At 48.4% G+C, this 25,663-nt stretch overlaps 5 protein-coding genes across 5 annotated transcripts; 2 read left to right on the top strand and 3 right to left on the bottom strand.

Moving 5' to 3' along the window:
* Nucleotides 1-2,259: 2,259 nt before the first annotated feature.
* On the bottom strand, nt 2,260-3,165 carry UCRPA7_7515 (putative sam-dependent methyltransferase protein; the record flags this gene model as incomplete). Its single annotated transcript, XM_007920045.1, has 1 exon — nt 2,260-3,165. The coding sequence occupies one exon, from the start codon at nt 3,163-3,165 to the stop codon at nt 2,260-2,262; it is 906 nt and encodes a 301-aa protein (XP_007918236.1).
* Nucleotides 3,166-13,976: 10,811 nt separating this feature from the next.
* UCRPA7_7514 (putative 2og-fe oxygenase superfamily protein) lies at nt 13,977-15,604 on the bottom strand (the record flags this gene model as incomplete). The annotated part of the gene is made up of 3 exons (XM_007920044.1): nt 13,977-13,993; nt 14,600-15,270; nt 15,324-15,604. The coding sequence occupies 3 exons, from the start codon at nt 15,602-15,604 to the stop codon at nt 13,977-13,979; spliced, it is 969 nt and encodes a 322-aa protein (XP_007918235.1).
* A 1,888-nt stretch (nt 15,605-17,492) lies between these two features.
* UCRPA7_7513 (putative uridine permease protein) lies at nt 17,493-18,231 on the top strand (the record flags this gene model as incomplete). Its single annotated transcript, XM_007920043.1, has 3 exons — nt 17,493-17,544; nt 17,597-17,647; nt 17,702-18,231. The coding sequence occupies 3 exons, from the start codon at nt 17,493-17,495 to the stop codon at nt 18,229-18,231; spliced, it is 633 nt and encodes a 210-aa protein (XP_007918234.1).
* Nucleotides 18,232-18,490: 259 nt separating this feature from the next.
* Nucleotides 18,491-19,610, bottom strand: UCRPA7_7512 (hypothetical protein; the record flags this gene model as incomplete). Its single annotated transcript, XM_007920042.1, has 3 exons — nt 18,491-18,856; nt 18,911-19,482; nt 19,559-19,610. 3 exons carry the CDS (start codon nt 19,608-19,610, stop codon nt 18,491-18,493), a joined length of 990 nt encoding a protein of 329 aa, XP_007918233.1.
* Nucleotides 19,611-22,963: 3,353 nt separating this feature from the next.
* On the top strand, nt 22,964-23,972 carry UCRPA7_7511 (hypothetical protein; the record flags this gene model as incomplete). The annotated part of the gene is made up of 4 exons (XM_007920041.1): nt 22,964-22,995; nt 23,049-23,284; nt 23,359-23,617; nt 23,675-23,972. The coding sequence occupies 4 exons, from the start codon at nt 22,964-22,966 to the stop codon at nt 23,970-23,972; spliced, it is 825 nt and encodes a 274-aa protein (XP_007918232.1).
* Between the last annotated feature and the right edge of the window lie 1,691 nt (nt 23,973-25,663).

Raw genomic sequence — 25,663 nt, 5'->3', positions numbered from 1 at the left:
GTTTGCTCAGATCCCGTCCATCGTCGCCTCAATGACTGGTTTAGGCCAGCTGGTCTCACGTGCACACGAAGGCACTATCGATGCAGGCTCTGACAGGATCATAACTCGAAGTTTGTAAGGCTACCAGTGGCGCGGAGACGAGTAACACTTGGGGCCGAGATGTCTGATGCAGGCATGGATACATGTGAGTCGTTGAATTATGATCTTGTTCTGTCTCTATATTCATGTGTGGTAAGATACTGACCCGCCGCCAATTTGTTTCAGGTGTTGTCAAACGAAATCAGCGAGACCTCCACGCTTCTAGGGAAACATCATGCAGATGCAATGGGAAAGCCAAAAAGTGGTCAACAGAACCGGGAAAGACATCAGTATCTTTGCGGTGGATATCTCGAATACGCCGGCGGCGGCTCTCCCATACTGACAGCTGCCTGTCGCGTGTACTTGAGCGTGATCATAGCGATTATCAAGCCCGCGATACCGAGAGAAAGACCGACAGCCATTCCGATCTTGTCGCCCTCGTCGAGACCGCCGTCCTTGGTTGGCGCTGTTGTCGCAGTCGCCAGTGGGACTTCTGTTGAAGTGATGCCTCCTGAGGGCGTTGGCGTAGGAGACTCGGAGCCAAACACTTGCGATGCTTTTGGGACTGCAACGGAAGAACTACTTTTCGCCGTGGACGCGGTATCGTCATCGTTACTTGAACATTGAAAAGCAGCAGATCCAATCTCAGCTCCGGTCGGAAATGATAGGCATTCCCCAATCATGCTAGTACTGCTCATGGGCCAGATACTGGGGCGCCCGCATTGCTTCTGATCCGAGATATATAGACTTGCTTGGCCGTCGGTACAATGGGGGAATTTCTCGACAGATATTGCCAAAGTCTGGCCAGTATTGAAGCAAGAGTTCACCGATAGTGCTGATAGGCTCTTGACGGCTTGAGCGCAGCCATTGTCGCTGAATAATTTGACTGCACCAGATGGATCAGTTCCCGCTGCACTGGGCCGGGCAAGCAGTAGTATCACAACTGCTAACATTGATGCCATCCCCAACCGCGTGAGTTGAAGAGTTGTTAAACTTGGCGCAAAAGCTGTGCAACTCAATGAGTCGTATTGGTGCGGGTTGGTGCCCAAGGCCTGAGCTGCCTGGAGTCTGCCTTGCAGGGTGTCGATTAAAAGCAATATGAATTGATAACAGAGGGAGGCGATTTGTTGTCACATATGGGGAGAGCCTTGCCCAAGGATCGTGCATGAGGGTGCAGGTATCGTGATTGGCGGCCGTCGGTGTGGCCCGTTACCACACCGAATGATCGGCAACAACAACTGTCATATCTTAGAAGATAAGGCTACCAATAGCCGTATGAGGAGGAAAGTTGGATAAAGAAGAACAAGAGGGGTGGCCTCTATTTGTGATGCTCCCAAGTAATTCTTCGCTCTGTTGTTTAACTCGATGTCCTAGGCAGAGGGTGCCTGTACCTCCGCATCCGTCGAGAGCACCTTGTCTTCTTCGGACATGCCTCAGCTACCGCGGCAGCTACCATCGACAACTCTCTTCGGGGGTGCCCCAACCCAGACGAACACCCCTTCGCAAGGTTACATCTACCTCTACCAAGATGCTGCGTGCAACTATGAATTCACCGACAACCCCACGCCGCTAGTAGTAGGCGAATGCCTATCGGTTCCATTCCCAGGTATCAAAGCAGTGTCTCTCGAAGACCTCCCAACCTGCGACGACGGCGGTAACCCGATACTTCTCGTGTCTGATAGCTCTGACTGCACGGACTCAAGCACGAGAAAGAGGTCAATACAGAGGCTCGACGTGACCGGCAGGACGGATCAGTGTCTTGCCTACTCGACGGGTGCAGATATAGGAAGCGTAGAGCTGGTGTGCTATGGCAAGGGCCTTCCGGTGACAAGCACAACTGCGATGGATCCATATGTAGTCGCTACGACTATGGAATATGTAGCTAGTACGTCGACGGACTGTGCGGATAGCGGCCAACAAGGTGAAGGTGGAGGAGGAGGGAGTGGTGGAACATCTTATAGTTCTAACAGCTCTTCTTGTTGTAGTTGTGTCATAATGTAGCAATCAAGTCGCTTTGACGGAGTACGGGATACTTCTACGTCACCATTCATAAATAGATCCTTGGTATCTAGGAGTTATGTAGCTCGTGATCAGGAATATCCCAAACGGACGGCTCTTTTATTGGGATTAATATAGCCGTAGGCACAAATGAAACCTGAAATGGGAAAGAATCTCAAGAAACTACTGAGCGAGGTTGAACCGTACGACCCAGACGTCCATGTTTCTTACTTTTGCGAGGCCACCATCAAGTCTGCGAACACTTTCTTCCACCGCATCCCTCGCAGCAAGCAGCATGCTCTTGATCTTCTCGCTAACGCCTAGGCTCTCCACATCATTTTCGTACACCTGTCTATGTGGCTTCTCAAGAACCATGACAACTTCGCGCCAGCCGTCACGCTGCTCTGCCTCAGGCACCAGCAAGTCTTCCTCCTTCACTATCCAGCCACCCCTCTCGGCGGCATCAGCGATCTGTCTGGGCGTAGTTACGCAATGCATATTGCGAAGTGTCTCTGTAGTGAGTACGCTCTCCAGGGCGTTGACCGCACACGCCACTAGCACATGGGGCACGGCAGCTGGTACCGAGGCAGCCATTCCAAATTCAGCGAGAAGAATGGTCTGGGTGCGAGCATGGCTACGTGCGAGATCGAAAATCTCGGCAAGCTTGCTGGGTTCGGATAGGTACCAGATGCAGTGACAGAGGACAATGAAGTCGAAACGAGTGACACCGGTCGGTGAGGTAAGATAGCTCACAGCATCGGACCGGATAAACTGAATCTGCTTCCCGACCACGGATGCCTTAACGTGCTTGTGGGCGCGGCCTAAAGAGGGTATACCGTAATCGTCCGGCGCAGGGTCGATTCCCACGACGAGACCTTCGTCGCCTACAGCATCGGCGAGTACGACTGTGCAGTCGCCTTGCCCACAGCCAATTTCGAGGATGGTGGCGCCGTGGGAAATGCCCCAGGATCTGAGGAGGCGCTGACGGTGTTTGATCGCGGCAAGAGTGTGATCAGGGTCTGGTCGGCGGTCATTCTCGAGAAGGCATCTTGCTAACTCTTCTGGTGAACGTAGATGAGACAGCGCCATTTCGCTTTCTTCACGAGGTAAGGCCGTCTTCAGTTCCTAGTTGCTAGATTGTGAGTGATCCGAAGACCTCGCACTTTTCAGTATCCCATGGAAAAAAAAACTCGAATCGGACAAGCACAACACAAATATCTGTTTATTCAATGATCCAAATGATAATTTGAGGATTCGGCAATGGCGGTTGTCTGTCCTTTAAAAGGCGATCATATGGATGCCTACACTATCAGGGAAGTGCAACCTTATCCAATATATCCGTCGGGTCTGTTGGTAATGAACGTTGTTGTGAGAAGAGGCTGTGTAGACTTCGATAACTTCCATTTCAGACCTTGAGCTATTGGCGAGCCTGCTACAAACGTGGGTGATTGCCCTGGGATGATTTATGATATGTGCCTCCAATCTGCAGCGGATAAAGTCCCTGATAAATTATCACGCCTCTGGTGATACTAGGATCTCTCTAATAATGTGTTGGCCGTGGTTAATCTGGCCCTAGGTTATAGAGAACATTTTACTGTACTCTAATCACTGATTGTTTAGGGGGCTGGTTTGTTAAAAAACACCACAATACTGCGTGAATCCCAACATCTACTCATCTCGTTTTTTGTTTGTGGTCCAGATATCAGTCTTCTTCAACCATAATATGGAATGATAATACCAGAAAATGCTGAGCGACCCGTCTAGATACTATCTCTTCAAATTGCCAAGCCGAAGTTGAGTCGGTCACAAAGGGGGGTTACCCGCAAAGGCCACCATCATCTGAAATTATCTATGCGTCACTTGAATTTGCTGTCGAATTACCATACCTTTCACCATACTCATCTATAATCCACTGGCAATATGCTTCCCATTTCGCATTCCATTCTCGAATGCGCTCCGCTTTGATACATGTGCCGTTAGCTCCCAGTTCGATATCGATCAACCAATCTTCCTGTGATTGGTCCTCGAAGTTGGACCAGCGAACAGAATTCTGTGCAAGTGCACCCTGAATATGAAGAAACGATTAGTAATTGTCAATATAAGATTCCATAACATCGATGTAGTCTAATTATTATGATTACTTTCGATGACGTGAAACAGGGAATAACTCTAGCGATAAAGAAAACTCAAGTTTGTGTAGTGGAGCATTGGACACTCACCAGACCACCTCAGCCCAAGTTTTCAAACCCCTGAATCGTTTAGTAGAAGTCAAAGCTGAGACCTAGAGAATCCTGACCCACAATAGCTGGATCATCATTACTGATAGATGTCGGAACACCGTGGGCAATCATGGCGGGCAGTGGATGATGTAAGAAGGAAAAGCCGTGCCCAATTCTGCGGTTATCCGGTAGAACCATCGCGTCGAACAGGTTCAAGTCTGTGTCGTTCCCGCTACCAAGTGTTTCGCCTGCGTGAAAGAAGAATGGGATGGTCAAATTGAGTGATTGCGTTCGTTGTCGAAACCAGAGCAGCTCTAGGACAAGAGATGTCAGTGGGCGGCCAAGATCTTCTTTCTCCTCGCAAGTAAGCTGCTGCGGCTGCCTATTGGCCATCATTGTTACAGCGCATCCTCATAAGTCTAGTTATAGCATTTGCACTTCACAGTACGTAAGTCCACTCATGGTCAGACAACTAGCGATTGGCTCGGATAAAGGTGGTCGCAGCTCAGCATTACTAATGGTAAGGAGATTCGCTGTGCTCTTGGGCCAGCACGGGTTCGCGATATGATAATGGTAGTACTGCGTAGAATGTAACCCTCCTTTCGGCAGTCTATAGTAACTTAGTGGTTTTTACTATCCCTTGATAGCGTTGCTGACCTGTTATAATCAATCTTGAAAAGCGTATTCTGGCAAGTGTGACTGTCCTTATGACTTGAAAGTCTAGTTTAGATAAAAAAAAAAGGCTCCAAAAAGAGCTGCGGAGTGAAGAACAGATATGTATTGTAGAAAATGGACCAAATAGTAGTTCGTGTACTGTATCGTCCAAGCTCACTAAAAGCCAGTTTGGATATATGTCATAGAATGTGTACAAATAACTCCTAGATCTCTTTAGCTTGTCGACATCAAAATATCCAAAATTCTTCCGTCTGAGGTGCCAGATGTCTCTCAATTAACTGACTCTCAACCCTCTCGTGCCAGGTTTTCTCATTTCCTTTTTCGCTACTTTCATTCCATTCCAGGTTCATCATTCCTATCCGCCGGTAGCACTTTGCCTTGCTCTGTACAGGCGATATCGGTTGCAATACGAGAAAGATATCCTTGATACTCCCAAGCTTCTTCACATGAAGTGACTGCAATAGATAGATTTTTGAGAGCCCACAAGCTCGCTTTTCATCATCACAGAAGTCATCGAAGGTTAATTCCATCAAGTTCGTGTCGGGGTAAAATTGAAGAAATGCGTTGTCAACTTTAAGCTCTGGTATGTTGGGACTACATTCCATGGACGATCGCTCTGGGTCAATATGCTCCTGCTCTAGATGGATGGTAAAAGGCGCGTGCCTTTTACGTTGAAGATACTCGTGATCCCGAATCCTTCGGCAGAACCTGCGAATATACCATGGATATAGTGTTGCTTCAAGTTTCATATAGCCTCCTTTCAATTCTCCAAAAGGGTTGGCTGATGACTTTAGCTCGCATTTCACCTCTTTGATTCTGCCTCTCAAGAGGAATTCTTTCGTGCCACCATCTGTTGAGAGATAATCAGTAAATTTCAGGCTCTGTCCGTTTTGTATTGATGCCCAGGACCACGACGGCGGCATTATACCTTCCGAATCCGATTTCGAAATCAGTCGTGCTTTTAGGCCCCGTCTATATTTCCACTTAAAAACAGTTCGTCCTTTAAAACTCCTTTTAGACTCCGGTTCCATGTACCAGAGCATATCAACGTGCAGCATTTCGGTCCACAGGCCTGCTGCATATGGACTTTTGATATGTGGTTCCAGTGCACTCGCAAAACCAGCAATCGCAGGCAGCGAGTCGAAAGAACGACTTAGATCGAGGGTCATGTATTTATGGACAATCGTCCTCCAGATATCACGGGCTCTCTGTTTGTCTATCGTTGTTGTCCTGTCAGTCAACCGCATACGGTCATCGGGATCTAATCTACCAACTGGCAGAGTCGGAGGCGGATGCGGCGCTATGCTGGACTCGCACTCGCAGTGCGAGCTTTCAAGGCATTCAAAAGTAAACTCGGCGTAGGTGCACTCTAAAAGCCGTTTCGATAGAACACGTTCCTGAAAACACCAGCCGCGACTCAGTAGCGGAAAATGGTATTCAAGATCGATAATTGAGCGCGATGGCCCTCTCATATCAAGGACACGAGCTCCAATCAGGTGAGATTTGTTGGTCACATCAGTAACTTCAAAGCAGATATCAGGCTGCTTGCGGTTCTTTTCAATAAAGCAACCGCCGTCGGATCTGTCTGAAGAGACTGCAGCAATAACAATATAGGCGCGTCGGTAAATGTATCCCATATTTGCCATTTGATTCTGCTTATCTATATCGTTGTCTCCTTTTTGGATAATGCATAAAGAATCGATCCATAGATATCGAATACCAAGAGTCCGTGTAATCTCCACGCCGTCACGGAGGTTTTTAGGTAGGATGCTTAGTTCGATGAAGGCTTTCCGCTCTGGAAGATTACTGGTCGTTGTCGAGATAGCCTTGAGTTGGGAATCCCAGCGGTGGCTAAGGCAGGCGTACTGGTACGTTTCATTAGGGTTGGAATCGATAATTTTGATACCTTGAACACCGTTTCTTCGAATATCGATGAGATCTAGCAGCCGAGCAGGACCACGGTCATCGATTGGTAAGCTATTGTGCATTTTGCATTTTTCATGGGTGCTTGAACACTCTTTGATCCATTCCTTCAATCGTGTGAATGATAATTCAACGCTTCCGAGGAAAGTAGAGCTGCAGAATCTGTGAAAAACAACGCCAGCTCCTTCGCATTATTAGACTATATTCTCCAAAGTAAACAAGGGTACATACCTGGAGGTTGAAATAATTGAATTATCTCCGTTTTATTCCCTTTCCTGTCATCCTTATTTTTATGCTTTTTTGTTTTACCCTTGATGATAACACGACGTTGTAGCTGGAAATCCCGAGTGATTTGGTATCTATTGGTCGATGCTTTAGGATGCGGGCTCCTTGAGAATGATTCTTGGATGATCGAGTTGAGCACGTTGCATGATTCACAGCCACTTGAGATTGATTTCTCAAGGTCGGCATCGGAAAACCACACTTTTCTCAGGTTGTTTCCTTGGTGTCCCTTGCGGCGTTTTTCTAGGTGACAGTTCAAGGAGCAGCCTGATGTGCCAAATACGTCAAAGAAGCTCTTGTCAACGTTAGGTGATGTGCCTTTCAAGTTCTCGACGGCTTCAACGGCAGCCTCCACGGTGAGGACCTTTACAGACATGTCGAAATGTATCAATCGTGAGTTGAGAACTGTAGAATTAGAAGACCAGAAAGCCACATGAACTGTAAGCGTCGTTGGTAGGTCTCCTGTATTTCACAACTGTTCCAAAGGCTGGTTCTTAGGGAACGTGTAAGATTGCGGTCAACATCACTTGTCACCCAATACCTAGTGCCACAATAGGCAGCATTTCGAGAACATCCAATCATGTGTAAACAGGTGGTCTGGGTGCGACTGTCATTCCCAGGAAAAAGTGTAAAATACCCTTGTGGACCCCTGATGACCTCAGACCGTTAATTACACCCCACCTCCCAACCCCAAAACCCCTGAGTAAATTAGCTCTAACCCAAAGAGGCAAGCCCTATTTGATTGGGTAGGCGATCAGTGAAAATTGCGTAGCAGAGTTTCATTTAACCATCCTTTTCACCAAACCTAAGACTTCCACCCATCAACACTCACGCCATACAACGCCTTTTATATCGATCTCTGAATAGCTTCAAAGAGAACTCTGGCGGCTGCCTAACTAACGACTCGATCTAGAGGTACTTTACAAAGGTTCCTAACCGACATGGCCAGCGTAGCCACCACTTTCGCTATAACCACTACCCTTGAGAAATAGCTGCCAACACCACGAGACAGCGCCATCACCTACAGAAGTGCCCACACTTTCAAGACTGGCTTGGAGGCGAAGGCCTTTCTTCACAATCCTCATCGACACAAAGCACTTCCGGCTCTGAATCTCATAATCAAATCAATAGATACTATGTAAAACAAGGCTGGAATTTAATCTATTACTATCTTTATGTGACGATCCTACTATCTCCTATATCTGATAGGCGGTGTGACAGTAATGGTCCTTAGGTTTATGTCCTCAGAGAGGTCAAGGGCGTTAAGAGCGATACACAAAGATCGATCGTGATCCGGGGAGGGATCTTAGTGCAATAAACTCACATGCAGTAAAACTTGTATTAATAGCTGAGGAGCTAGTCCCCTCAGCTCTAGGTTCCTGGTAATAAATATAGTCTTACATAGAATTCTGAAATAGCTGGATCACTTGGATCACTGTAGTTTCGCTGTGAGTGCTGGCGAGCCTGTGACAGAGGCTCACTAATGAATCGTCGTGATCCATTCATGGAGACGCGCTCCTTGTTACAGTGTTAAATACCCAGTGAGTTTAGTGCCGAATGCGGTGGGTTTTGTTGGTAAAATACTGAAATGTATTTTACCTTTGGGGGACCCTGCCTACCCCTCTATCAAAAGTTTTGAGCTACCAATCACTGAATCAGATAACATTGAGCAAGGGTGGCCTCTGACCACAGGCCATGCAATAAAATGAGGCTTCTAGTAGTTAGCATACTACCACACACCTTCTACACACCTACTGCATAGATTAAAGCAGCAGCAGCACTGACCCACGCACAAAGAAGGAAATGTGCGAGGGCAAGATTCGGGCAGTACTTTAGTCTGTGATCTTTGGCGAGCTGGTGTGGAACGCAGTGACTCTCTGGACCGCATTCAAACTGAGAACTATACACCAGCAAATCGAGCAGGATGCTTCTTTATTGCAAGAGATGACAGTGGGCGGCCAAGAACAAGATCATAGCCTGAAAAAAGCTCTGGAGCGCTCTGTTTCCGTGAAAGGCATGATTCCATTCCTGCACATGCGGTCGTTAGTATCGCCTCCTTCGAGTCAAACCTGTGTCACCTTCAATGATTTGAGATGTGTTTTGGCGCGCTTATCAGTCCAAATGACTCTAATTCCCCAGAAGTTCTTGCCGAGCTACTAGCCTTGAATTTGTCGATTTCTTCACTCGGAAGCTTCCACCGGAAGTCTGGGTCAGAACTGGGGGATGACAACCCTTCTGGAACGAGATTTGCAATTGCTGTATCACTACATATTTCGACCCAGTCTATGCCATCGTTGGCCAAATCCCCAAGCAAAATTTGAACAAATTCGCGAAACACAGTCATACAGTAGCATGATTCCACCTGTGGCAAAGTATTTGCTGAACTGACGCCACATATCATCGACACCTAAATCATGACGGTGGGATATATCTTTAGTGAATTCAACCTTTGTCTTGAGATAATAAAAAAATGCGTCATTGCCGCCCGGCCACACTCCTTGGCGGCTCTGAGCAAGCTGACTTTTGTACCAGCGATATACTTCTCGGAGTGAAGAGACGGTACTGATTCATTTAATGTGTAATTGGCATGACTGATGCTGAGTGTAGCATTCTTCCGGTAGAGATCCAAATAGAGACTCTGAGATGACGAGACAACAATGCCCTCTGTCTTCTGGAGTATTCTCAAGATTGTGTCATAGGACAACATAGAATTCCAGTGGGTGTGTAAGAGTGCACCCTTTGGCATTCTTTGAATGACTTTCCACAGCTCGCTGCCCAGTATGAATGGTTTTGCTTTCGAGAACATCTCTCCAGCAAACCTTTCGTCATCTTCCTGTCCAACCAGCCCGGCATGCCGCCAGTAATTGTTAATTTCGTCTGTGCGTATGCTTCCACAATATTAACAGCATTTCGAGCAACCGAAGAAGCGATTGGTAAAAGTGTTCATCTTTAAGTTTGTTCCGTGTTAGATTGTCTTCTGAATACTCTACCGGTCTTCTCACCTTGTCGTCCACTCCTTTCCGTGGCTATGCATTCTGCCCTTGTAGCAAAGTGTTGTTGGATCACAGCGTCATCAACGTCTGGCACTTCTCCGGCTTTGCTAACATTAGCGAAAACGGCAACCAATGCGAATACAGCGAACAATCTCCGGCTGAATATCCCTATAGCTGACAGCATGTTACTCATGATGGCTGAATGACAATTGAGACGGTCGCTAATCATGCTAGAGCAATACCCGGTGGCAGTTGTAGCTTTATGGGAAATTCGACATTGCTGATTGCCATCTTTCGTGCCACAGATCTGTTGATGTCTGATTGGCTGCAATTCATTTCTTTCTAGGCTAGGAAGTTGAGATTGGAGAATCTTCGACCTTGGTGGAGACGTCGTTGAGGCCGCAGGTGATCTGCGACAACAGGTAGCCATCGTTCGCTACCGGCCGGGCTGTTGGGGGTCGAGAGGTTAACCCCCAAATCCATCTTATCAGCCTCCTAGTTTTCCCGCCACATACGGTCTATCAAAGCTAGAAAAAGGATTGATAGAAGCCGCTTACAACTATACAGATAAGGTGACTTGTGACCCCCAAAACGCTTTTACGATCGAGTAATGTGACAAGTGTATTACACATGTAAACATGTTTTCCTGTAAGATCCTTCCCTGACGGGTTGACCAATTTAGCGTGTCAGATCTTCGTGAATAGTCTAACCTGAACTCAGAACGATTGCGATTGTTTGCAGATCGTCGCTAGGAGTTGTTGTGCTGAGCAGAATACAGTACATGGTGTATCATCGAGTTGGAGACATCCGCCTCATGTTTCTGACGCCGAAATTTGATCTTGCCAGTTATTTATTAGGGCTAGTACTTGTTTAGTTGAGAACATCCGTTGATAAGCCAACCAAGCGGGTGAGAAGCTCGATGCTATCCATGATCATTCCAGTCTGAGACCGATCCTTGAGGAAGTTGATGACCGTTATAAGCATGCCGGATGTTCTATTCAAGATTGACCCGATCTCATCATCAAGGGGAGATGAACCTAAGGTAATGGCAGCTTCTAAGTACCGCGTACACTCTTCTTCAGATTCCGTAAATGACACTAGGTGCCCGTGCCTGACATGGTCTTGAGGAGAGTTCACTTTTGTCATTGCGAAGCCGAAGTTCCAGCAGATCAAAGCTGCGAGGTAGCAGCACCAGAGACAATGGTTGCAGTGTACCGCTGAAAAACTGTTTTGTAGTCGACTCTGTATAACCTTAGCAGCAGCTAGATTATTGGTTAGCCACCAAGCTGCAAGTCACATATGTTACTCGGGAAATACTGACCAGATACTCCAACAAGCGCACGATCTTGCTTTGCCCACCTGCTGATCTTTCTGCGAGATTTGGCGTAATCAGCGGCACCTCTTCGCTTCCCTTCAATGATGTCTTTACCGGCAACAGTTTGTAGATCGACCGGACTTATTTCATAGAGTGTTCTGGCCAGATGTATGATGCAGGAGCAACTTCTCCAGAGAAAGTTGGAAGTCAGGCCCTTTGGAACAGCGATTTTGTTCCAGATGTGCTCCCAGTTGTTGAGCGAATGCCCAAATGTTGTCCCAAGTGAGGTGAGAGAGTCGCCTGATTGATCTGGGATGTGGTCGTATTTACGTCGACAGAGTTCCCTGGCTATAGAGACCAACCCATAGAGGACGATATTAGATCCGCGGGGAATCTTTTCAGCGGGAAGAGAATTCGCCCGAGGATTCCAAAGCATCTTCAAAATATCGACGAACGGTATAGCGTCCTTCGCGTTAAGCGACAGGAAATGCGCCCACTCGCTGGATGATGTGGCGTACCAGGCATCTTCAGACCAACAGAGCCGCAGGTTCAGATCGAATGGGGTTAGATTCGGCTCTCCGCCATGCAGTAGATAATGTTTCATATCGAGGATGAAGGTTTGACGTATGAGTCTTGGTGTACTTTTGATTAGCCTTGCCCGAGTGCTTCATCATAATGTGACATCGCCCATACCTCTGTATTGACTCTGTCTCGATCCACTTTATCCAGACTGCGACATCAGGGTCTGACCGAGCCTTGACATCCATAGAAGGGAATGATCTGTAATCTAATCGCCTGGTTGCCTGGAAACTCTGATTACTACAAGATAATTGGAGAGAAGTAATGAAGAGAGACACACCTCAAGTAGTACACCATGAAACATGGATGCAAAGCCATATTCTTCCCTGTCGCCTTGGTATCTCGCAAACATGAGTACAATGAAAAGCGTTTGGACAAGCCACAAGGGTGGACTCCCAGTAAGTCCCGGATGCTATCATGCAAGGATCACTGTTAGTAGATACTGGAACGTTAGGGATTGATCACCTACGTTAATCACTGTTTTCCTGAGAGCGCGCTGTATCTGAACTGCCATTCTGTGCTCGTGACCTTCCTCGCTTCTCATCAAGGTCCAACCAATGCTAATAATCGACCAATAGAACACTGCTCCCGGTTCTGAATCTAGGCCACATACATCTAGTCTTGCGCGTCGTGTCTCTTCGCAAGACGGTATGAAAAACTCGTGATGTAGGAAGTTGTGCTCAATATTGATATGTCGGAAATAAAGATGAATGCCTTGTTTTAAGCTGTTCAACGAGAAGAGGCGGTCATGAACATCGATGTCGATCATCTTTTGGAGCTCAACTAGAAGTGTAGTCCTGTGGTTTTCTGACAAGGCACTACATGTCCGAAACCCGCAATTTGGGGCGCTGAACTCGCCTGTCTTTGGAACGAACAGCTTTGTAGGTGCTTCTTGAAGGAACATCGGAGGCATATGTTCAAAGCGATTGGAATGTTCAACGATTTGAATGAGGCTTTTGGCAGTCTGGTCATTGGAGGGTACGTTGCGTTCGTTGTCCTCGTGAGAATTTGTGTAAAAGTCATCGGATATGTGATACTGATTATTTAGAAACCAATCAATGTCGGGTTCGTTGAAGCCCGAAGTCTCGGTCCAAGAATAATCAATCATCCAATTCTGTAATTCATGGACCCAATTAGGGTCAGCCGAGGGCTCCTGGACCAGGTCAGGTTGCCCCCCGAAGTTGAGATTGATATTTTGGGATGCCTTATTTGCAGAGCCCTGTCCACTTCGGATCGTAGACGGACTGTCTGGCTCATGGGAGTCTAGATTTTGGCGTTGCACTGACGAAGAAGTCGCCGTGCATGAATTGGCGCGTTTGTGAGGCCAGGATCCCGAAGTATCATCCTCACTACCGGACACGTCCAGGACCGTTGTTGGGAGAATGTCGGTGCTTGGATCAAACTCATTGTGAGAAGTCCTCTGATGTCGCTGCCAGAGATCTCGTCTCACGAAGCTGGCAGAGCAGACATAGCAAGTCCAGATTTCAGTTGCTTCATCTATCCAGCAGGTCAGCAGGAATTTTGTCTCCCAAAGTGTCAAGAGTCAAGCACTGACGATTAAGCCGATGTCTTCTCAGATGTTCAGACCGAGTGAATGCCTTATTACACCCTTCGAACACGCACTTGTATGGGCGTTCAAACACTGGCTGGTCTGTGTCATTTGCCCTGACTCTCTTGCTTCGTGTTGATGGTGCTCGTCGCCGTCGGCCATGATTTGATCCGTTTCTCTGAGAACGTACAGAAGAGATATTGGCCATTGATGAAGCATCTCATTGAGTCATAGGATTTAATCATAGGCGATGTCAGTCTTAAGATAAATTGCTTGTCGAGGGAAAATTAAAGCGAAACAGTGAGCAGAGCGACGTCGTAAGAACGGCGGTTCTGAAAACCCCACTGCGGGGGTGGTCGAAGGCGCTATAAAATGATGATTACTACACAGGAATGGCATTATGATAGCGTGGAAGCCACCCGATAGGACCATCACTTCACTATCGATTCCGTGCCTTGATAGTTCATGATCAAAAATCTCGAGACTCTCTTCACTTACTATATTGCCTCAAGACTGAACTCATATTTCCCGCTTAGGTTCAATTATTTGAACTCCGTGGATTGTGCAATTTATATAAATCAGAGAACTTTCAGAGGCAACAGTGCTTAACAACGGACGCCTACGACGATTCATACATGGGAGCCACTCCTTACACCAACAGAAAATGCTAACAAAGCTTGTATATCTCTATATACCTATGGATACCTTTTGATATCACAGTAACCCTCCTTGGCTTCAAGCCGTGATATATACCCGCGCGTCTCTCTCTGAGGTTGGTGGTGCTTTGTTGGCCAGTTGCACCTTTTGGAAGCGAAGATGACACCACTGCAAAAATTAGACGAGAACCATGATACAGTACTATGAGAAGGATTTTGGCTCACCTCGCCGCAAGAGATTGGCTCATACTTCGCAGGATGTTTCTCATCGATGCACGTTGGAAGTACCGAGCAAATCTCGTTGAAGTTAAACCCAAAGAAAAAGGGCATACTGTATCTGTCGAGAGTCGTGCGATTGAATACTCGATGGACGGTTGACTTGAACTTGTCGTTTGACATCCGCATAAGGAAGTCGCCGATATTGACAACAAGTGTTCCAGGTATAGGCTTCGCCTTGATCCACTGGTCTTCGTTGTTGAGAACCTGCAATCCACCTATATCGTCCTGCCACAACAGGGTGAAGCACTGAAGGTCGGTATGGGAGCCGATGCCTACTTCATCCGTTACGGGTTTGCTGGCCTCATCAGCTGTGAGTCCAGGATAGTAGTTCAACACGCCGTCGGCACCGGGATACGTAGTGAGTTTGTCAAAGTAAGTTTCTGGCAAGCCTTGACACAGGGCAAAGACCTTGACAAGACTCCTTGCCAGCTTCAAACATGCTCTCCAATACTTGATGATGTCGTCTTTGAAATTCGGGACCTGGGACGTACCATCCCAGATAAAATCCTCACATCGGAGCCACGACTTTACGATTTCGGGAATATCATTAAGATCTTGCACGTCTGCATCAAGCTTGGGGTCATAAGACCACATGAATGCTTCTCTTTTATCGATTGATTCTGAAGGGGAGATCTGGGTTGTGCCTCGGCCATTATATCCGTTGTAGTGACGGGACCTAGTCTTTGCAACTTTCAACTTTTCCTCGACGGATTGCGCGAAGAATCTACAGTGTCTATGTCAGCGTTGCCAAGTGGCGCAGCATAGGCACCCTCTTACCTCTTAGAAGCTTGGAGAGCATTACTGATGATGTCTTCGTCAATTCCGTGGTTTTTGATGTAGAAGAAACCCGAGTTCTCCGCTGCGTACTTGACCTGAGTGGCCAACTTAATGCGTTCTGCTGAATTGTCGTAGATGCCGCTGATGTCGATAACAGGTATTTCATCAGACCGACAGTCTCGAGGTAACTTAGTCGAGACTCGACGGTGCTCCAGGCCATATGGCGTCTGGAGCTCGATGGTGGTAAACGAGGGGAGCGTCTCGGTCTCAGTCATAGACATGTTGGCTAATGTGTCAGATACGGTGCTGTTGACCTAAGGCAACTCGTCCGCTGAAGCCATTAAAGAAGCTCTTGTAGGATATCGACTCCAGCACTGGTCAAGAACCATTTGAGACAGTGAACTAGGCGGCTCCGGCCGGACTTTGGGGGTTGCATCTCCGCTTTTGAGTAGTGACATACCGAGATGTGGGCATACAAACAGTTTGTGCTAATGTCGATGCCAAGCGCTTGTAACCCCCAAATTCCCCACCAGGAACGGTGATAAAGATGATTTGGGGGTTACAACGACAAGTGCGCCACTGATTGTCAGCCCGGCGTTGTTTTAGTGTTGTGGAACCGCCCTAATTGACTCAGTAGAGATAAGGTAATAGCGATGTGCCATTGGGGGTCGATTTCTTCCTCACATCAACTTTGACCCGGCACTGATTCCTGGGTGATTGCAGTGGTCCCCATGTCAGTCACAATGCTTCTCCAAACGAAGTACGCATACTCGGTGTCAAAGCTGGGGCAAATGATAAGAAGTCCTCCTTATGTATAGGGCTATAAAGGCCATCGCATCCGGTGGACTTCCATTCAGAGAACACAATTCATCGCTGTTGGAAATCAACAATCACGTTGCTCCTATCTAATAGTCATGTCGCCCACAAGAGCGACGTTGACGAGACGCCTTGTCGTGAAAGGTGGCGAGAGCGGAAACGCCTTTCTGGACAACGACGATATCCGACCCCTCGCGCTTAAAGATCGCACCTGGACTCAAAGGACGTACTTGACCTTCTGGTTCTCTGCTGCAGCTACAGGTGAGACAAACTTCTGTCAAACTAATAAGCAGATACTGATGTAAGACAGTTGCGGGATGGTACTCTGGGAGCGCGGCACAGTCCACTGGCCTTAGCATCTGGGAAGTTGTGGGCTGCCAGGCTGCAGGATACTTCCTGATTGCCATAGTCTTCGTTATCAATGGTCGCCCAGGTGCTGTCTATCACTTCGGGTACCCGATCCTCAATCGTGCAGCGTTTGGGGTTTACGGTGCTTGGTGGCCCACCTTCAATCGTGCTGTCATGGCTATAGTTTGGAATGGAGTCAATGTTCGCTAATCTCCCTCTTCAGCTACTGATAAATGCTGACATCTTCTCTTCGCAGGGGGTTCAAGGAGGTCAATGTGTTTAGTAGGTCAAAATCTGAGGCTTGGGATGATCAACTTGAGCTAACAGACATTCAGCACAATGCTCCACGCACTGACACCCGGTATTGCAAAGATACCCAACACAATGGGCAAGGGCTCTGCGTTGACATCCGGGGGGATGATCGGTTACCTCATCTTCTGGTTCGTACGCAATTATACATCAACTCATCATCTTTGTTAACATTTGACAGGCTCGTAGTATGCGCTGTTGTAATGATCAGAATTCCGAAGATGCGAATCCTCGTCTGTGAGTTGGCTTGACCTGATCACATTGGGCAACTCCTGACACTCAACAGATATAAAGCTCGTCGTCTACCTTATTTCGGCCGTGGCCATGTTAGCATGGACTTTGACATTAGCAGGCGGAGCAGGACCGGTTCTGAGGCAAGGGTCCAAAGTCCATGGATCGGAAAAGTCGTGGTTGTTGGTCAAATTCATCTGGCTCTTTGCCGCGAACTGTGCCACCTTTGCGAGCAATGCTGCAGATTTCCAGAGATATGCTAGCAGACCAAACGATGTCATCTTGGGAAACCTCATTGGTTTTCCGTTGGCCGACATGTCTGTGGCTATTGTCGGAAATGTGGTCGCATCAACCTCGACCGTGATCTTTGGCGAGCTGGTGTGGAACCCGGTGACTCTTTTGGACCGTATCCAAACCGAAAACTATACACCAGCAAATCGAGCAGGATGCTTTTTCATTGCTCTGATGTTCTCTTACTCGGCTTTGTTCTCGTCGGTGTTCGAGAATAGTATTCCTGGTGAGCCGTTCTGCGACCCCCAAGCTAATCTGGATCTAACACTTCTTCATAGCCGGAAATGATATCGCTGCTCTGCTGCCGAGGTACATCTCTATTCGAAGAGGTATGCTTATATGCCAATTTATCTCATTCGCCATAAACCCCTGGTTTCTGCTAGGCTCAGCTTCCATCTTCATCACCTTCCTGGGCTCCTACCAGATTTTCCTTGCAGCTATCACGGGCATCTTGATCTGCAATTATTATGTCATCTCAAGAGGATACTTGCAAGTACCCGACTTGTATACAGGCGACAAGTCCGGGGTCTACTACTTCACGAAGGGGTGGAATATTCGTGCCTATGTTGCATACCTGATCACGGTAGCGGTGAACTTTGCCGGCTTTCTGGGGAACATGGGCGTTCACGTACCGATAGGTATCAAGCGGTTTTACTACTTCGCGTACCCCGTGGGCATCACCATGTCTTTCGGCATCTTCTGGATCTGTAATCTCATCTGGCCGCCGGCACACCATATGCCGCTGAGTGAGTGGCACGAGCCAGGCAATTACACCCGGCCGGACGAAGATCCGCAGCATCTAACGGCTCTGGAAGGGTCGTGCGTTCATGAGGTTTCCAAGGAGGGTTTACCGCAAACCCCTGCAAATGAGGGCGAGAGCAATAGCCACAAAAGCTCCTTCATTGTAGTATAGTGCATTCTTTCCTGTCGGGCCCATTCACAATATATCAGTGACTGGATAGAAAGTCTAGGCGACCGTGGATAGGAGACAGTATATTCTAATTAGACAATCGAAAACTAAGAGAGCTGTGCACATCACTAATACGCGATGTTGAATCCAGGGGACAGTAAAATATCGTAAAATCTTCATTCGTTCAATTAATACACTATATTGGCTACTAAACTCCTTAATTCCACAAAAAGCTCAAGACTCAAGCCGGAGATCCCCTGATTTAGGTGTTGTGGGGGATCTGGGCGGGGTAACGGCCACCCTGGACGTCGAACTTGGACAGCATCTCATCGATCTCCTTCAGTTCCGCGTCGGATAGCTCTATCTCGACCGAGTTCTCAGTGACCTTCTCAGCCGTCGTGGCGCCGGGGATGGGGATGATGACGGGCATTCCCGGGCGCTTGGACTGGGCCTTGACCCAGTTGATTGCGAGCTGAGCGGCGGTGCAGCCCTTCTTCTTCGCCAGCTCAATGACATGGTCTGCTAATTGCACGTTGAGCTCGAAGTTGCCGGGCTGGAAGCGAGGGAAAAAGCGGCGAAAATCACCCTGGTCCAGGTCGTCGATCTTGCGAATTTGACCTGTCAGGAACTAGAGGTCTTGTCAGTATAGGAAGCAATAATCCTTGCCATCGGTGAGACTTACACCTCTGCTCATTGGTGAGTAGGCGATCAAAGGAATGCCGTACTGGGCGCACGCGGCAGCAACGCCATTGGTCAGATTATCAGTCGAGAAAAGGCTAAGCTCGACTTCTACGGCAACGATCTTGGCAACCTTGACAGCTTCGTGAATTGTGTCGGCCCTGACTTCGCTGAGGGAGATACCGCCGAGCTTGCCAGTGTCGATGTACTCTTTCTGCAGGACGCCGAATGTCACTTCCATGGGAGTATTCGGGTCGCGGCGGGCACACTCGAAGATGTCTAGCTTCTTGCGGCCGTTCAGCTGCTTGAGGACATTGTCAAGGCAGCAGCGAATCTCCTCGGGGCTGCCATCGGGCTGGGCGCCGTTGGGCCCAGAGGCTCCCTTGATGCTGAGGACAACCTTCTCAGCGTCCTCGGGATACTTGGTGAAGTAGCGCTCTAGCAACGTCATGCTGTTGTACTCTGGCGTGCCGTAGAATTCGCCGCCGTTCCAGAAGTTGCAGCCGTTCTTCAGAGCCGCGCGCATAGCCTCAAAAGCCTGCTCCTGGGGGGCAGGGTTGGGGCGCCATGTGAAGCCTGAGTCCGACTTGTCAGTTCTGAGTGCTCTTGGGATTTGAAGCCAGAAAGGCCGGCTAGCTAGCTATTGACTCACCCATAAGGCCATAGCCTGTGGGTCCAACTTCCAAACCGTTGATTTGAGGCATTGTGTCTGAGGTTTGTGTTTTGTGGTGGTTATGAGGTGAATGTGCTCAAGTGAAGAAAGGGATGCGGGGTTGCTATGATGTATTTGACTGCTTGTCCTCGATTGGTGTATGTAAATGGAGGACTGAGGTGTTCTGGTAGATGCTGATGATTTCTCCCTTCTTTTCGTCCAGCGATGAGAAGTTTGAGGACGACTTATTTATAACTACTTCACGCAAAGCGCAGAGCAAGAGGTTTGGCCGTAAATGGACTTACAGACGATGCTGTGATGCCGAGATGCAGAGAAGGGCAGGGGTGTGGAGTTAAGCTGCTTTCTTCGCTTCGCAGAGCTTGATCGCGCTGCCTCCCCTTTCTCCCCACCAACGAAACGTTCGGACATAGCATTAGCTCATCCATGCGGATTGGCAAGCATTCATCATGGTTTCACTGCAGAAGTATGTGGAGGGTACCTTAATCAGCAAGACCAGAAACTAATGCGTTGCTCGCACTGAGGCAAGCCCGAAGTATCTACAGGGCAGAATTGCGTGCAGGAGTACCTGGATCATGACGCACGGCGTTCCTAACTTAAATTCCGCCTGCATCTCTTCCTGTGCTCTCTCTTGGCGCGTTCTGACTCGCCTTTTCCGGCGTTAGAGGTTAGCCTTGAGGCGAGCTGTCTGTGCTGTGCCGCTGATGGGTACTCCAACAACGTAATAGGGGCCCACACGGGATTATCCAACTCGCGAGCTACAATTCCGACACTCTGCAAATCCGAGTGCATAATTCCCGTCTCTCCTGCCTTTGGCGTATTCGCTAGCCTCTCTAATGTACGACTGCCCACAAGGAGAGCCTCCTCTTGGATAGCCCCAGCCAATGACATGCGATCCCTTCCTGAGGAGGAGGCAGGATGTTCTATTAAGACCGCAATTGCAGTGTCGTCAATGTGTCCACTCCCCGGATTTTACTCTCTTCGCTTTGATCTTTCAGCTACTCAGCTAGCTATCAAGACACGCGCTCACGAAGTACCATGCAGTGAGGTTTCTCTTTAAGTAGTCCATATTCCCATCACAGAACGCGAAGGTAGGTGCATTGTGCCTTACTACTTTATTATTAGTTCTCACCTAACCCAGCACGCAACACTTTCGTCCCGCGTACTCCCGCGCCGCTAAATCCCAGTGCCGGAGTTTGGGGACAAGCGTACCGCGACGTTAGTGTTCAGCGCAGAGCAACACCTAATCCTTAACATCTTAGTAGTTTTGCGCAGAGCCCAAGGCTGATCTCACACTTCTAGGACATGTTTGTAAATTCTATGACGGCAATAGTCGGATCATAAGTCCTATGCGAAAGCCAGAGGGATATGGAGACAAAGAGTTATAGATGGATCTATGTAGACAAATGACCTCAATTGTCCGTCGTTCAAGCGAAGATGGCCATACTTCATTGTGGTGGTTAGATGAAGAGCTTTGGCGACGCTTCACAGCTCGTACACGACTAAGACGGACTTGTCCTCATCCATTGGACCAGTGGCTATCGTCCAGTATAACTCGAACGCTCACAATCTCATCTTGACAAGCGCAAGGGCCCTACATTTGACTGCGCTAATTACCCATGAACGTCGTGGAGTCATGACCCCTGGAATTGCGGAAGGTAAGCGGTGTGGTAGCCGCAACAACGTACACCAGACGACAACTCGTGGCCTTGAGCATACGTACTGGTACTGACTAGTTATGCCTAAATGAGATGTGAATTGCTTCAGGTGCAACCGAGGGAGCATATATTGCGACCCCATTCTTCAGGAGACACGCAACTGAGTCCTGGAGAGAATCTAAATCAAACTTATGAAGGTGAAGCTATCACGCTGACCCGATATTTCTAGCTGGTAACACCTCTGTCATCCCTCTGTAAGGGGACAAACCTCTTTACCCTATGGTGGCAGAGTTCGGACTGAATACTTGTGACCGTTTGTGGCTTCAGCTTCCTAGAGAGACGCACATAATGTCAAGACGCCAATTACAGAACCCAAAAAGCCAGAACAATCGCACATGTATGACATCATCCCACGAGAGCCAGCATGCTAGTGATAGTTAGTAGTAGGAGAATAGTCCATCGAAGCATCAGAAGTCAACAAGACATAGCACCTCCCTCCCTACTAAAACTAGCCCAGTCCAGCTAGTCATCTAGCTGCTTGTATTGTTCTTCAGCCCTAGGGGGTAAAGTCTTACTGTGCCCTTGCAGCTCACTTTCCACTCGGCCAAACTCACGCCTGCCCTTGCGAGGAAGCCTATAGTAGTAGCATTGCCGATGTTGTAGGCGGAATTCATAAACACACCTTATAGAGCATCTTTTTCGTTGCTTATTTGGGATCCAGCAAAAATTGCGGTGCATCAACAGACTGCAATCTGTTGTACCAGATTTTAATATACGGGCCAACTTATTATCTCCTAAGGAAAAAAAATATGGAAAAAAAAGAAAAACCCCTGCTGCTCTCGCGTGATGGCAGTATTCCATTGACCCACAACACTTTTGGGTTAGCAAAAGCGTCTATTGGCATCCAGCTCCGTTAGCTCGGCACGCTAGAACCGCTTTCTATCCTTCTGCCAGACCTGAGCGAGCTGAGACCATTGGCAAATCCAGTAGTCAGGTACAGTAGCCCCAAAGCCTAGTCTAGATGCAAGGCCAGACACTGGGGTCGCGACAGTTAGATGGGGTAATAATGGCTAATTCATGCTTCTCGAAGGTCGTGTTCCATCGTGATCTGGCCTAGTTAGGCGCACATATGTCAATATAAAGAGGCGAGACAGCGCCGCCATAATTTTCCAAAAGACACGAATGGGTAATCTTTCTGCGGAGCCCTTAAGCCAACCTTGGGTATCGTCGTCTACTCTACCAGAAACACCACGATGCGGTTCACCAGTTATATCGGCGCCCTGGGACTATTACCAGGCGCTGTCATGGGCAGCGTTCTCGGCCTCCGTGCTGACAGCTGTAATGCCAATGTGAGACATAACAGATGGCGGCTCGAATTAGCCGAATGATGAAGCATGCACACGGGCGTTGTTGACTAACTACTGGACAGAACTGTGCTCGTGCCGTTACCGGTACAGCTGCCAAGCCTGCCCTGACCCAAAGACAGTCAGATTGTGCCAGCTTCTTGATCGCGACGGTTTCTCTCCCGACCAGGTAATCAAGTGCTCCACGTTCGTCGAATTTTCACGTAGAAGTAGCTGACACACTCGATTGGTCAGCATTATTACTGCTACTGCAACGGCCAGCGTGTCTGTCACTGGGACGATCACAAACACCGTAACGGTGACAGTTCTAGCCACCTCCACCTCCACGCAGGTTGATACGGCGACAGCGACAACTACTGCGACTGATGTCATCATTCCTGAGAGACGAGACGTGCAGGTAGTGACGGCTGCTACTACCTACTCACCTTCCAGCGTCCCTACTTATGCTAGTGCTTGCTCCGGTGCCGTCAAGTACTCAAGCGCCTGTTCCTGCTGGGGCTTCACCCAATCCACATACACCATTCCCCAGTCGACCACCACGACAACCGTGACTTTGACTAACACCGCCTCGCTCACGGCCACTGATTATAATACGGCTGAGATTACCCAGACCGTCCCAACTCAGGTGACTGTGACCACTACCGTCACTTCAACGGTCCACGCTACTGCCTCACAGACTCTGACTGGTAAGCTGGGTTTCCATCCCTCCGAGAAACCTCTCTTTAAGACTGAGTCATACTGACTCTTGCTAACCCGCTAGGCATCATCCGAGTCAACAAGATCTCTGACAACTCCGTGCTCGGTTACATTGGCAAGACGTTCGTTAACACGGCTTACGCCAAGTATGATGTCCAGTCAAATGCCCTGACTGTCCAGGTGGTTGTGGCCCCAGGCTCCACGTCTGTGTCCCAGGCCGAGATCATCATGACCAACGCGGCAAATGCCGGTTCCTACCCTTTCCTAGGCCTCGTGCAAGGTCGCGACGACACTACCTCGGATCTAGAAACAGGCTCGTTTCAGTATGTGTAATGATGCTCTCCTAGCACCCAATCATGTCTTCTAACGGCCGTGAACAGATATGTCTACATCACAGGCACTGGCCATACCGAGGCTGGCAGCGTACCGCAGGTTCCTGGCAATTCCTACACCACTTACACTGGCACAAGCCGCACTAGCGAGTCCTCCATCTGGGATATCGACTTCACCACGGGTGCTCTTACCCCTGCATGGGTGAACCCAAGCGGAAGTCCAGCCCCGACCTTCCAGGCCTGGATTCAGGGTCAGGTTTTGTATGCTGGGTCCAGCCCGAGCCAATTTTACCTCCGCTACCCATCCACAGTCTATCCCGTCAGCTTCACGTTTATCAGCATTTAGGTCATGAAGGCATTGGAGGACAAATGATGAGCTTTCATTTCTCGCGGGCTGTTTCTGTACATAGGAAGGTGCCATAATATACCGTACATAAATACTGGAAACAAATATTTGCAAGTTGTAGCAATATGCGTCTAGGGCATGAACAAAGACAGTCTCAAGGATGAGATTCTTGTTTTGTATCTGATTGATCCATAGACAGTATGTAACTAACCCCAAACCCAACCTTCATTAATCGTAAGCCCCACCAAATCTTTGTTACCATCCAGTAGCCCTAGGTAATAAGTAGCTAGTTGATTCACTGGCTGAAGCCTCTGCAATGCATCCAATGAAGCCTGAAGAGACGTCTCGATCTGCCCTATCTCCTCCAGTCTATACCCTGCTGTTCTTCGTTGCTCCAGATATACTCTTAACTTTACGACACTAAGATAAATCGGGAGCGGCATAAAAGTGTGCATCCTGAAATACCCAACAGGCTGCTGCTTTTTGGCTAGGCACGCAACCTCCTGAGCTGCCGATAGGCCCCTTTCCGAAAAGTCCCACGGCAAGCAGTCGTAATTTTCGTCTTTAGAGAAGGGCTCCATGATGCAGTAAAGGTACATGACGGTGGTGTGCGCAACCATGTATGCAAACATGATCATGGGATCGGATGCCAGGGAAAGCGAAGGATAATTCTTCCTGAAACTGTCAAGCCGCCGCATGAGCATGCTTGAAAGCCACTCGTGCCTGGCACAAAAGTCGCGGGGTGCTGCGCTGCCGTACATGATTTCTACGTCTGATACTTGCTTGTGAGTTAGTGCCCGACTGGAAATGGTGACTAGTATCACGCATTCCGCGAGTGGTGAATAGAGCCGAAGGTCAACAGATGAGATAGCTTCTGATAAGAAATGTTCTCTATTAATGTGTCCGGCCTGGAAATCAGCATCGAGACAAGGAAGACGGGTGCCAACCTGTTTGTAATATGTTAGACATTCCGGTTGATGCTGTTGTCGACTATATAAATTCATGAGCGAGGGGCTGGAAAACTGACCACTTCTTCGCTGAGCGTGACTGGCGTGGCATTACTGACACTGATCAGTCGATCAAGGCAGTATGCGACCCAGAATGCTCGCCTCCGCTCTTCTTTTTCGAGGTCACTCAATTCAGAAGGCTTGTTGAATTTGGGATTGTCCACATCGTAGAGTCTCAGTAGTTGTACGAGGCGAAAGACACGGCCTGCACTGAGCCAACCGCGGCGATAATGTGTCTTGGCGAATTCGAAGAAGGTGATCAAAATCCAGGACTGGATATGTTCGATACGGCATGCAGCCATGTCGCCATCCTTCAAATCAAGCCCATCAAGAATCGACCGTGTAGTGGTGTAGAGCTTCTCCCGAACACTGTCAAATTGCCCTGAGAATGCCGAAGCTGAAGTCCAGATCGCAAATTGCAAGCATTGGCGGTAATCGTCCATCGCGGATTTCTCACACATCCACGCGTATGTGCTTGACTGGCAAAGTATCGGAATATTGGGTTGAACCCGATCAAAGTATACCTGTGTCCTATATCCAAGATCAGAAAGAAGCCAAAACTCACTGAGCTTCTAAACTTACAGCTCAGCCTTGACGAACTCTGAAAGCTCTCCATCTGGCTCTGCAGTGAATTGATGGTGCTGGGAAGCCTGTAGCGACTCTGGTGACAAAGGTAGATTAGGT

Source organism: Phaeoacremonium minimum, assembly GCF_000392275.1.
Source record: "Phaeoacremonium minimum UCRPA7 unplaced genomic scaffold PA7_03_scaffold_538, whole genome shotgun sequence".
Lineage (NCBI taxonomy): Eukaryota > Fungi > Ascomycota > Sordariomycetes > Togniniales > Togniniaceae > Phaeoacremonium > Phaeoacremonium minimum.
This window is presented reverse-complemented; position numbering and strand designations above follow the sequence as displayed.